This window comes from Megalobrama amblycephala, linkage group LG23, assembly GCF_018812025.1.
Source record: "Megalobrama amblycephala isolate DHTTF-2021 linkage group LG23, ASM1881202v1, whole genome shotgun sequence".
In the NCBI taxonomy this organism is placed as follows: Eukaryota; Metazoa; Chordata; class Actinopteri; order Cypriniformes; family Xenocyprididae; genus Megalobrama; species Megalobrama amblycephala.
In genome coordinates, this window is record NC_063066.1 from 24,351,501 (window position 1) to 24,364,735 (window position 13,235).

The window sequence follows — 13,235 nt, forward strand, 5'->3', positions numbered from 1 at the left end:
GCCTCAGGGATGACGCATTTTTGTAGGCAAAATCCGGAAGCGAGTTAGCATTTTAGGACTTCCGGTTCCAACGCCGTCAAGTCTATGGGTTTTTTGAATGGGTTTTTGCTAAATCGCCTGAAATAAGGTCTGTGGTTAACAAAGCCTCTAAATACTTTCACGTTTTGATCTATGACATAAAACACACCAGTTATAACCCACTTGTGATTTTTTAAACTTTTACTGTGTCTTAAAATCGGTGGTTGCTAACAAATTGCTAAAAGGGACTACTTCCTTTGGCGGGGACTTACGTCATCATTAAAAACGGGACATTTGGACAGCATTTCTCATGAAAAAGTGGATAAGTATTAATAACAGCGCAGATCATAATCAGCAAGCATGTTTTTAAATAAAGTTGTTTTCTAAATAAAGTTTGAGGAAGCTTGGTGGTGACGATGTTGATCCGCGACTATGGTGTGCTGTAGTCCGTTTATAGCCTACTGTTAGCCTTTTATATCTGACGGGCTTCAGATATTTATTTAGGCTTCAAAATGTATAAATGTTGTGTTAACTTGTAAAGATTATCTTGATAGACAAAACGTGTAAGTGTCTTTGTTAAACACAGAGCTTATTTTCTGCGATGGGAAAAATCATAGACTGTAAAAAAATATGGACGTAGTGTCCGTGACGTCACCCATAGTTCTGAACAGCAGTTTTGACCAAGCGGCAACCTCCCCCTTTCTCTCGTGAAGCCAATACGGAAGTAACTTAAACTGCGATTCATCGACTGGCCGCTAGGGACAGGCTCCAAAAGAGAGCAGAATCTCATAGAGTCCCATGTTAAATTGGCCAAGTTTACAGCAGAAAAAAACATGTTTACAAGTTGGTTCAAATTGTGGTTTTGGTCTATACTGCTATTTTTGCCATTCATGACAACTCTGAGGGGGGTGAATTTTTTTATAACTTATCCGTTTAAATTATATTAAGCCTTAAAGTTCTGCATAATTAAGGGCGTGGTCACTTGAGTGACAGGTAGATTGCGCTGCTGTCTGAGCCGTCATGTTACCTCAGCTGCCGCTGAATTTGGCATCTCAGCCGTTTTTGTGCTTTTTTCTCGATTATTTTATACAATTATAAAATATGGCTTGCTGCATAATATTCGAGACTGATGTGTGTCTGTGTAGATGCGCATGCAAGGGGAAGAGACACAGAACACACGTTGTTGGATCGTGGCATTGGCTGAAAGTTTTGATTGTGAGATTTACTACAATGACAATGGCAGGAGGATATACAACTCTGACAGCACTGCTTGGATATTATAACTAAAACTGCTGCACTATTTTGAAAAAAATATACTTTGGACATGGCTCATTAGATACGATCGTATACAGTTTTACAACATATAGGCTGCTCAGATTGCATCCTTTCTTGAAGAACGATGACAGAGAGCAGATCATTCAGAAGAAATGTTTTTTTGTTTTGCAATGGACACTCATATTTTACCCAAGTGCCACAGATTGGATTCATCTCGCGATCTCTATTTCATTATAAAGGTATGAAGTCCCATTTGATTTTCCATGTTGTTATTTGCACAACCAACACTACTGGTGTTGGAGGATCTATATCTTAAAAAACACTGTAGATTGACAGTAAACCTTTAGAACGTTCTGATGATAAAACTTATCTTCATTAATATTTTAGATCGTATCTAAGATAGATAGATAGCTCCTTTGCTGCTAACATGGTCACGTCGAGCTAGGCGGGCGTGGTTTCAGCAACCAATCATATCAGCTCAAACCACCTCCCCGCCTCTTTGCCCATTTTCAGTTATCCGGGAGTGACGTGCGGTGACGCGCAGCTAAGATGGCCGCGGCCTCATTTAGGCGTCAAAACTGCTGTTCAGAACTCTATGGGTGACGTCACGGACGCTACGTCCATATTTTTTTTACAGTCTATGGTTTTGACGCGCAAATGAGGCCACTGCCATCTTAGCTGCGCGTCACCGCATGTCACTCCCGGATAACTGAAAATGGGCAAAGAGGCGGGACGAAGTTGGAGCCCATGCGACTTGTTGCTGAAACCACGCCCACCCTAGCTATTTATCTTAGATACTATCTAAAATATTAATAAAGATAACAATATCATTAGAAAGTACTAAAGGTTTACTGTCAATCTACGGTGTTTTGTAAGATAACGTTATAGATGCTCTAACACCAGTAGGCTAATTAATTTGTGTGGGGTGTGCAAATAATGCAAAAAAATCAACCGGGACTTCATACCTTTAATGAAATAGAGATCGCGAGATGAATCCAATCCGTTGCACTTGGGTAAAATGTCCATTTCAAAAAATAAAAAAACTACTTTTTGTTCATGAAAGCGTTAAATCCATGAAATCTTTATATATTATCCATCGTTTGCATTACATATCTCAAGAAAGGATGCAATCTGAGCATCGTTTATAATGTAAAACTCCTACGTACATATATAGGTACCAGATATCTGTATAACTCTCAAATGTTCTCTCAAACTAATAAGCACGTGTCCAAAGTATAATTTTTCAAAATAGTGCATCAATTTTAGTTATATCCAAGCAGTGCTGTCGGAGTTGTATATCCTCCTGGTATTGTCATTGTAGTAAATCTCAGGAGCAAAACTTTTAGCCAATGCTTTTAGACGATCCAACAACGTGTGTTCCGCATGCGAGGACATGTACACAGACTGACATCTGTCTCGAGTATATAGCAAGCCATATATTGTATAAAATAATCCAGAAAAAAGCACAAATACGACTGAGATGCCAAATTCAGTGGCTGAAATTAGCTGCTGAGGTAAAGTGACGGCTCACAGACAGCAGCGCAATCTACCTGTCACTCAAGTGACCACGCCCTTAATTATGCAGAACTTTAAGGCTTAATATAATTTAAATGGATGAGTTATAAAAAAATTCACCCCCCTCAGAGTTGTCATGAAGGGCAAAATTAGCAGTATAGACCAAAACACAATTTGAACCAGAGTGTAAACATGTTTTTTTCTGCTGTAAACTTGGCTGTTTTAACATTATGGTCAATGAGATTCTGCTCCCTTTTGCAGCCTGTCCCTAGCGGCCAGTCGATGAATCGCAGTTTAAGTTACTTCCGTATTGGCTTCACGAGAAACTGGGGGAGGTTGCCGCTTGGGAAAAATGCATAGGCTTTCAACTGAGGGAACCCGTGCGCCGCTAACTTCCGGGTTGGCCTACAAAAACGTGTCATCCCTGAGGCACTCTATAGAGGGTATGCACGTGACGTCACCGTCGACCATTACGACTGTGGTCACGGCCACTGAGTGGCAAAATACTGAAGGCCTCGCACACCGGATGCGAAGCTCAGCGCCTCGCCACGTCTTAAATTCGAACGCATTGTTTTAGAACTATGAGTGTACGTACACCGGCGGCGACATTCGGCGCCTGTCCGCGGCGCCCAGCTACGACTCAGAAAAATATAATGCGTTCGAATTTGAAAGACGTGTCGCGGCGCAGCGCGGCGCTGAGCTTCGCGTCCGGTGTGCGAGCCCCTTGAGCAGCAGCATTGGTTTTCGGCGTGAATGTCGCGAAAAACACACAAAACACATCCAAACGTGAAAGAGCTTTGTGACTGACTGTACAAATAGCTTTGACACAAACCCTGAGGTATATATTTAAAAACTGCAGAAAGCAACAGGGAAAAAAGCAAATGGATCACTGCAATTCACAGAAACAGCTCGACTCCAGGCAGAAAAACATGTTTTAGTTATCATTTTATTTCAAATTGTTGGATTTTGAGGTAAAATCATACCGTATATATTGTATTGTTATTAGTTTGACAACTCATCAATTAATTATTTTCCATCTTATATTCTGCATAATTGGGTGTTTTTAAATTTATCAACACTGACAAAATCTATACTATAAAACTATATATGTTTTAGGGCTGGACAATATGATGATATAACATTGATATAAGTGATTACGCGGATTTAAACCTACCGATATTGTAGTTATATTTTTTCTTTTCAATGCTGAATTTTCTATTCATATACAATGCACAGTGTGTCTGTGACTGTCAAAAGCATGTAAATATACAAGCAATATGTGGAGCGTTACTTTACCCACGGTTAAAAGTGGTGTTTAGGATGACGATAACATGGGGTTAAGATTTGCTTGCCTTTTTAAATAAATAAATAAATAAATAAACTGAACATAATTGATTAATTTCATTAAACAGAATGTCAAAACTTTATTAAACATGCTGTGCTGCATCCTGACTAAAACACAAAGTATTGTTAAAAATAAACACTATACAACATCAGGAAAATCAGGCCCTTTCTAACAGAACATGCAACACAACTTCTGGTCCAGGCCCTGGTCATTTCTAGGCTTGATTACTGCAATGCTCTTCTGGCTGGACTGCCATCATGCACAATCAAGCCTCTACAAATGATTCAGAACGCAGCAGCACGTCTCGTCTTCAACGAGCCCAAAAGAGCCCACGTCACGCCTCTCTTCATCTCTCTTCACTGGCTACCACTTGCTGCTCGCATCAAATTCAAGGCGTTGACGCTTGCTTACAGATCTGCCACAGGCTCAGCACCCTCCTACTTCCACTCACTCTTACGAGTCTACACTCCTACCAGAAACCTGCGCTCATTAAAGGAGCGAAGGCTTGTGGTACCATCACAGAGAGGCACAAAATCACTTTCCAGAACGTTCTCGTTCACTGTTCCTTGCTGGTGGAACGATCTCCCTGCCTCCATCCGGAATGCGGAATCCCTGGCAATATTCAAAAGACAGCTGAAAACCCATCTCTTTCGTGAGCACTTAACCTCATCTTAATAAAAAAACAAACAAAAAAAAAAAAAAACTTCTTATTCCTATCCTTTCACTTCCTCTAATCCCTCTCTATTGTAGCTTAGGATAATCTGAGCACTGCCTATAACTTGTATTATGAGCACTTCTTGTCTATTTGCCTCGTCATGACGACTCGCTTGTTGTATTCCTCACTTGTAAGTCGCTTTGGATAAAAGCGTCTGCCAAATGAATAAATGTAAATGTAATGTAAATGTAAATACACTTATAACATTTCATCCCATTTGTTTGTACCCTTCTTTCATGAAGGAACCGTGGATCACAGGAGACCTCTGCGCTGCACAACAACCAAAAGTCTTCAAGAGTTTAGTGGAAGAGCTGTGCTTTCTGATATTGATAGAGGAAGACCAGGAAAAAGCCCTTCTTCAACTTTCACAGGCTGAAATGGATGATGACAGACAACTGGCCAAAGAGCCATAATATGGACATTTTTCTTAATGACTGTCTGGACAAAAACAGTCTTGTAATTAATTGGATGTTTATGGAGATTTTTTTTTTTTTTTTTTTGCTGTTCAGTTTACACTCAATTTGGTCTGATTTTGTAATTTTTTTTGAGGAAAGCACAGCTAATAACTATATAATGCTTTTGCTACTTAGGGGGAAAAGTGCATTTTATTAAAATTAAATAAATAACTTTTGTGTTTTGTTTTTGGGTTTGATGGATCTGAATTTGCTTAATTCATGCAATCTAGTGTACAACCGTGTAATGCGTATTATATATTATGAAAAACAATGGTTCATTCTGAAATGCTTGTGTAAAATATACATTTTATGACAAATTAATAAATGTTTAACATTTTTAGTGTTTAAGCTTTGTGTTCAATTTATATTCAGTTAATTATTTAAGACATAAAACAAATTGATGAACTTTTAAAATATCAAAAGGTTACAAGGGGGTTTTAATACACACACATACACACATATATATATATATATATCGTAACTTAGGTGTTTGTGTGTATATGATTAAGCTATTAACACAATGCGAGTATACCTATCTATCTATCTATCTATCTATCTATCCAGTTAGATCGTTTTAATAAAATATTTGACATTAACATGGTTTTAAACTTTAAAAAGCTCCAAATGGAGCAATGCCAACAAAGATAAATTTGCTCCGCCCACTTCCGGCCTCAGGCTGTTAGTCTGTCCTCAGACTGTCATGATGTATGGTTCTGCGGTTCTGCAGTTGGTTATTATTGGACTTAGATGGCAAATCTCTCTCCGACACCGGTCTCAGGCCTCAAATGCATAAAATATGAAACTTTATAGACATACTAGTGTTTCTTTCGTAAAGACAAGGTTGTAGCCTACTTATTCACACAACAAGATATTTATTTACCGACGTTCAGCTGCTCTGCTGTGGAAGTTCAGTTTGCTGCACTCAGGAATTAAGTAAACTCTACTTAACTAAATTAAGTAAAATTAACAAAGAAAATAAGTATTTTAACTTGGCCAGTAGGCTAAAAGGTTGAGTAATTTAAACTAGTAATTTAAACACTGAATTAAACTACACTTTTTAAATGTATGCTTTACTTAGAAACATCTAAGTAAATCATACAATACATATTGTGTAGACACCATGGGCCCTATAATACACCCGGCGCAATGCGACGCAAGGCGCAGCACAAGTGTGCTTGCTAGTTTGCGTCCGGCGCCGTTCGCGTTTTCCCGTTCAGCGCCACGTCCTTAAATTAGTAAATGCATTTGCGCCAGTTAGTGCGCCCATGGGCGTGCTGGTCTAAAAAAGAGGTGTGTTCAGGCGCATTGCCGGCGCACTGCTACTTTAAGGAGCTGAAAATAGACTGCGCCATAGACCAACTCAAACCTGGTGTAAAGTCTAAAGTCAATGGCGCAATATTTTTTGTTAGAGCGCGTTGGTAGAAACTGCACCTCTGGGCGCGTCCACAGTGCGCGTTGACTTTGCTTATTACACACAGGGATGCGCATCACACAAACATGCCAAATATTAAAAACAAAAGGATTACAGTGTAAAAGAATATTATTGTGTAGGCTACATAAATATAAAAATGTAATGATGAATAGTCATTGCGTGTATTAGAATTAGGCTACCTATTTTCAATTCAGCCTATTACTACTTATAATGATGAACGAAATTGGCTAATTAATTGAACAATCGTGCCAATACACACACATGTATATTAACTGACTCATCGCGCGGAGCTATTTGAAAGCCTGCATCCAACGCAGACGACGGAAAGATTGACTGGCCACTTAACAAATTCCGCCATGTAAATAGCAATCCGCCATGGCGCGGGCGCATCTCACTCTTAAAGGGAATGGGAGATGACACTCTGATTGGTTTATTGAACGTTACGCCCATTACTCATTAAGAGAATAGAGACAACCCATTTCAAAAATGCGCCCCGGCGCACGGACCATTTTTCCGTCGTTAAAATAGCAAAAGTGGATATGGACACGCCCTGAGTGCACCTGCGCCGTGCGCTTTACACTTTGCATTTAGATCGTTAAAATAGGGCCCCATATCTACATATTAGAAGTAACACGGCACCACAGAGACCTCAATACTTGGTACACAATACACAATGACTTTAACATTCGATGGGTCGATTTTGAGTATAAATGTGCCATTTTGTGAAGAAAATGAACTCCAAATGTCACAAAATGGCAAGTTACTAAACCTAACCACAAAAGCAATGATAAAACACTGTAAAGGAAAACAGCGAAAAATCAACCTCATTGATTATTCAAGGACCAGTGCATGATGGGAACACCAGTATTAGAAAAGTTGAGTAGTTTTAATTAATTTTATAATGTTGATATTTACACTAGGCCTATAATTTTTACACGCTTGAATTGAGTACTAATATAGAATTTACTTAGTTTTTTAAAGGGATAGTTCACCCAAAAATGAAAATTTGATGTTTATCTGCTTACCCCCAGGGCATCCAAGATGTAGGTGACTTTGTTTCTTCAGTAGAACACAAATGATCATTTTTTAACTCCAACCGCTGCCGTCTGTCAGTCAAATAATGCGAGTGGGAACTTGTACTATAAGAGTAAATAATTTGGATTTGTCTAACCAAGTTTTATTTACTCTTATAGTAGAAGTTCCCATCCACTCGCATTATTTGACTGACAGACGGCAACGGTTGGAGTTAAAAATCATCATTTGTGTTCTACTGAAGAAACAAAGTCACCTACATCTTGGATGCCCAGGGGGTAAGCAGATAAACATCAAATTTTCATTTTTGGGTGAACTATCCCTTTCAATTCTTGCCTGAAATAACTTTTTCCATGTAGAAATTACATTTGTTTTTTCTGTAGTATTTACTTCACCAAAATCATTTTTATCAGTGCAGTGAACAGTAAGTGTGGGATACATCCAAAACATGTCAGATCTGCTTCAACTGTGTGACATCTTATACAGATCTTGTCAAAAGTAGGATTAAAAGAAGCAATCTGTGTTCTGCTTATATGCATACGGTGCAAAACCTTGAACTGAATTAAACTCAGTCAGGTACCATTCAGTCTACGTAAAAATTCCTCCAAAAATACTTTGCATTTATATGTTGTAATTTTAAATAAAATAAAAGACCTTTATATTTAAGTTAAAAATGGGAGATTATCAAAGACATTGTCTTCATATACATGTATAGAATTTTTGATCGAATTATAGCTAAACTAATCTAATTATGCTTATAATCGATTTACTGTCTATGTAAAAGGTTTACAAATTAACAACTTCTCATTTGATACTTCTTTTTCCATTTCAGATATACATTCTGTTTCGGCTTCAGAATGTAATTCTTTGTTTTGTGTACTTATTTGTATACTCCATTTACAGGAGAAGTGATTAGCACGTAAGACCCAGTTTCTGTTTCTGTCGCTTAGATTATTATTTGCTGCTATAGGAAGGATGAATTAATTTACTGTTTATTTGTATTTTATATATGTATTCTAATTTATATATTGTCTTTGCTTTCATCTTATTCTGTCAAGGTTCACACTACCAAAACTTCATAACTTAAATCATAAAAAGATCAACAGTACTTCTGACACACTCAAACTCTTCAAAACGTTTAATTCTCTCTTCTGCCCCCATCCATCACCTCCCACTATTTTATTTATATTTTATTCTCTCATACTTCTTCCATCACTCACACACATTTGATCGAATTATAGCTAAACTAATCTAATTATGCTTATAATCGATTTACTGTCTATGTAAAAGGTTTACAAATTAACAACTTCTCATTTGATACCTCTTTTTCCATTTCAGATATACATTCTGTTTCGGCTTCAGAATGTAAATATTCTTTGTTTTGTGTATTCCACTTATTTGTATACTCCATTTACAGGAGAAGTGATTAGCACGTAAGACTCAGTTTCTGTTTCTCTCGCTTAGATTATTATTTGCTGCCATAGGAAGGATTAATTCATTTACTGTTTATTTGTATTTTATATGTATTCTAATTTATATATTGTCTTTGCTTTCATCTTATTCTGTCAAGGTTCACACTACCAAAACTTCATAACTAATATCATAAAAAGATCAACAGTACTTCTGACACACTCAAACTCTTCAAAAAGTTTAATTCTCTCTTCTGCCCCCATACATCACCACCCACTATTTTATTTATATTTTATTCTCTCATACTTCTTCCATCACTCACACACATCATTAACACATCTATCCTCTCAGGTATTTTCCCCATTACCTTCAAGCAGGCCCTGGTAACCCCACTGCTTAAAAAAATATACATTAAACACTTAACTTATAGAAAGTTACAGACCTTTCTCTCTCATTGAGCGAGTTGTTTTCAACCAGGTATCATCTTTCCTTTCACAGAACAACCAGCTGGATTATAATCAGGCTTTAAAAGTGGCCACTCAACCGATACTGGCTTGCTGTTGGTTACGAAGGCTCTGCAGATTGCAAGAGCAGCTGGGGCCAGCTGGGACTGTGTCTTAAGAACTAGTTTGACTAACTAGCAGTTAACCAAGGGGTAATCAGTCTTTCTTTTTTCAAATTCAAATTAGACCAATCTTTTATGTAACTGACTTTAGTTATGGCCAGTCTTGAAGAAAAAAAAAGATTATCTTGTAAGACTAGTCAGTTTATGCAGCCACTAATTCCAAATCATTAGTTCTCATTCTACTAGATCTACAGTATCTGCAGCTTTGGACATTGTTAATTATCGGATCCTTCTGTCCATCCTCTCATCACTGGGCATCACTGGAACTCCACTTTCCTGGTTTGAATATATACCAGTGAGCAAACCAAAAACAACAGTGGCAAGGAATAACTTATGCAACTTATCTTGATGTGCTTCTCTCTGATTAAGTTATCTCTTCATGTTCTAAGTCAACAAACCATAAGTTAACCCCCAACAACATTCTGATTTTAAAGGTAGTTTTTGAAACATGAGAAGTTAAGCATGATAAAATATAAAAAAAAATGCATGTAGTTTCTTTCTTTTCTATAATATTCAGATCTTGTGCTAATGATGCTGTTGATAATTCAGGATATATAATTCCGAGCACAGTCCATTAGTTATCCTGAATGGTTGAAAGGCTCTCTGAACTTTTGCACACTGACTTGGTTTCAAAGATAAGAGTTGTAAATTGGGAAAGGGCATGTTCTTTGAAAATAACTATGATTAGGACATGACTCACATGTCACCACAGAGAATGGTATTTAGTAGTAGCTAACTATTTGGGTGTGATTTGAATCAGGGTTTCTGCTCCAATAATTCTGCTATGATAATTTAAAAAAAAAAATCATAAAATTTATATTCCCAGTCCTGGATGCTGAATGATTAGTCGATACAATATTCTTGCCATGCTAAATTACAATATATAGTAAAAGCTATGAGGGATATGACCTGATCATCTTAAATCTACAGTAAATCAATTAGAGGCTGTATAGAAGATAACTATTTACCATTTTCATGAAAGCTTATTTCCTTTAAAGCCCTTTAGTCCTTGTATTGCTAATGATTTAGTCTTACATTTAAATTACATTGAAAGATTATTCATATATTATCCATAAACAAAACTTTTCAAAAATAAACAAAACATCAGTCATAAACAAAACATCATGGCCCCCAGCAACAACCTGTGGCCTATGCAAAATTTTCAAATGAAAGAACAGAAAATCAATCAAGGTTTAAAAGCTGTGGTTGATTGACTGACGCAATCAGTGAGTTCCATCAGTTCTATTGCTGACGGGCAAGTCTTGGGTGGTGTTTATGAAACAGCCTTTGCCTTTGGCCTGCCACACTGGCTGTTGGAACTTTGGACCTGTTGCAACCCTTGATTAACAGTGGACTGAATAGATCAGAGTATAAAAGATGCATGCCAGAGGATCACCGTCAGTCTCCATTTGGAGGAAGACTCGCTTTAGTTTCAGGACTTCTGAGCTTCTTCTGACCCAGAATGGGGAGTATGAAGCTCTACCTATTGCTGCTGCTTGGCACCTATGCCATAGCCCGTGAGTATAAAGTTCCTTTGCATTCTGGTGCATTAATGATACAGTGTACATGCACTGAAATTCTTTTTTTTTTAATTTTACTTCATCCTATGTATCCTATATCCTGTTTTTAGCATTTTTTATACTTTCAAGGCTATTAATTTTATTAATGATGTTTAAATGGTTAAATTCATCTTAATTTTTTTTTTTTTTTTTTAATTCTTTAAAAATTTCTAAATACATTATCTTTTAATGTTTAATGTAATTACATAATGACTTTCTCACCAGAGCAAGAAATTGAGTCCAGTTCTCATCCAGGATGTCACTGTAAGTATTTTTCTTTCTTTATTTCTAATCCTTTGATAAAATTTTATTTGAATTTGTATTTGAGTTGTTTATGACTCACATGTGTTAATGTTCCCTATAATTTATCCAGACCTTGTACCTATTGTTGTCACTTACTTTGAACCCTCAATAAATGAGATCACCATTGTAACCTGGCCTACCATGTACTCTTTATCAACAACAGACAGTTCTTTAGTCAGGATGTCAGAGTCCATATTTCTTATTGCTCATCTTGATTAGATAAAACAATACAATGTATTGCAATATAATAAGTAATATTTTAAATAATGATCTGATAAACTGCTAATATATATATATATATATATATATATATATATATATATATATATATATATAGACAATATCTGAATTAGTAAAGGTTGAAATTAACAATAACTAAGCCTAGAACATGCTGTAGAATTATTGTTCATTCTTAGTTCATGTTAACTAATGTAGTTAACTAATGTTTACAAACCTTATTGTAAAATGTTACCAAAATATGATTGTTTATCAGTGTGTGATTATTGTTTCAAATATATAATTTTTTGAACTGTCCTTGTATTTACTTTATTTACAGTATCTAAAAGATTTAAGATCTACAAAAAATATACATATCGGTATGAAGCAGAAATCCAAAACAGGGTGACTGGGACCTCTCCCCTCATGAACGGCCCCAAATTGTCCTGCAAGGTACATCGAAGTTTGAGAAATCATATCTAACTATACAGTTTCTCAGTATGTCTTTCTGGGTTTTTTTTTTCATTCCTTAAAGTTATTAACACCCTTCCATTCATAGGTCGAAATTGATGTGCCTGTGGCATGCAGCTTTGAGCTCCAGACAAGTGAGTGCTCCCTAACTGAGGTGGTTGGAACAGATGCAAATGGGGCGCCCATCTATTCACCTGCTGCTGAAGCCCAAGCCTTCCAATCTGCCATGGAAAAGTATGTTTAAGAGAAACTGACTCAAATATTAAAGTTCAGAAATATTCAAAATAAGCACAGCCAGTTTAGCTAAATTATACAAACAGCCTATGGAAAACAAAACAAAACAAAACAAAAAAAATCCTCCAAAACTATACATTGAAAGACTGGTTTAAACTGCCCAGACAAACAGTAACATTTTAAATATTTTAAAGTTGCCTTTGGACCCAACAACAATTGAAGTTTGTGTTTGTTGAGGCATTGTGAACTAGGCTTTGGTCTCCAGTTTATAATAAATTGATTTTAAAATTTACCAGAAACTCAACAAGTAATTCAACAGCCATTAATTCTCTTTGAACAGGAATGTACTGAAGTTTGTAGTTGAGGGTGAAACTGGTGTGACACTCTATCCTGAGGGTGATGAAACCAACATTTTGAACTTCAAGAGGGGTATCATCTCTGCTCTGATTGTGCCTGTCATGGAGAAGGAGGAGAGCAAAGACATGGTACATAAACATGTTTACTTCTTCCTTAAGGTCCTTATCTGTAAAGGTATTAATTGCTTTTATTATATGTTGAACTTGTTAGATTAATTTAATTTAAGAAGTGTTGTTATGGACACCCACTTAACAGCTAAGCAGAGAAGCACTG

General features: G+C 36.7%; 1 protein-coding gene across 1 annotated transcript in view; it reads left to right on the forward strand.

Annotated features, from left to right (window-relative positions):
• The first annotated feature begins 10,478 nt into the window (after positions 1 to 10,478).
• Positions 10,479 to 13,235, forward strand: part of LOC125258934 (apolipoprotein B-100-like) — a 7,888-nt gene continuing 5,131 nt past the window's right edge. Inside the window, exons 1-5 of the mRNA XM_048176176.1 lie at positions 10,479 to 11,339; positions 11,607 to 11,645; positions 12,241 to 12,353; positions 12,460 to 12,605; positions 12,946 to 13,090. Of these exons, the coding sequence (XP_048032133.1) occupies positions 11,285 to 11,339; positions 11,607 to 11,645; positions 12,241 to 12,353; positions 12,460 to 12,605; positions 12,946 to 13,090 (498 nt within the window). The 5' untranslated portion in view covers positions 10,479 to 11,284. The remainder of the gene's footprint in view (positions 11,340 to 11,606; positions 11,646 to 12,240; positions 12,354 to 12,459; positions 12,606 to 12,945; positions 13,091 to 13,235) is intronic.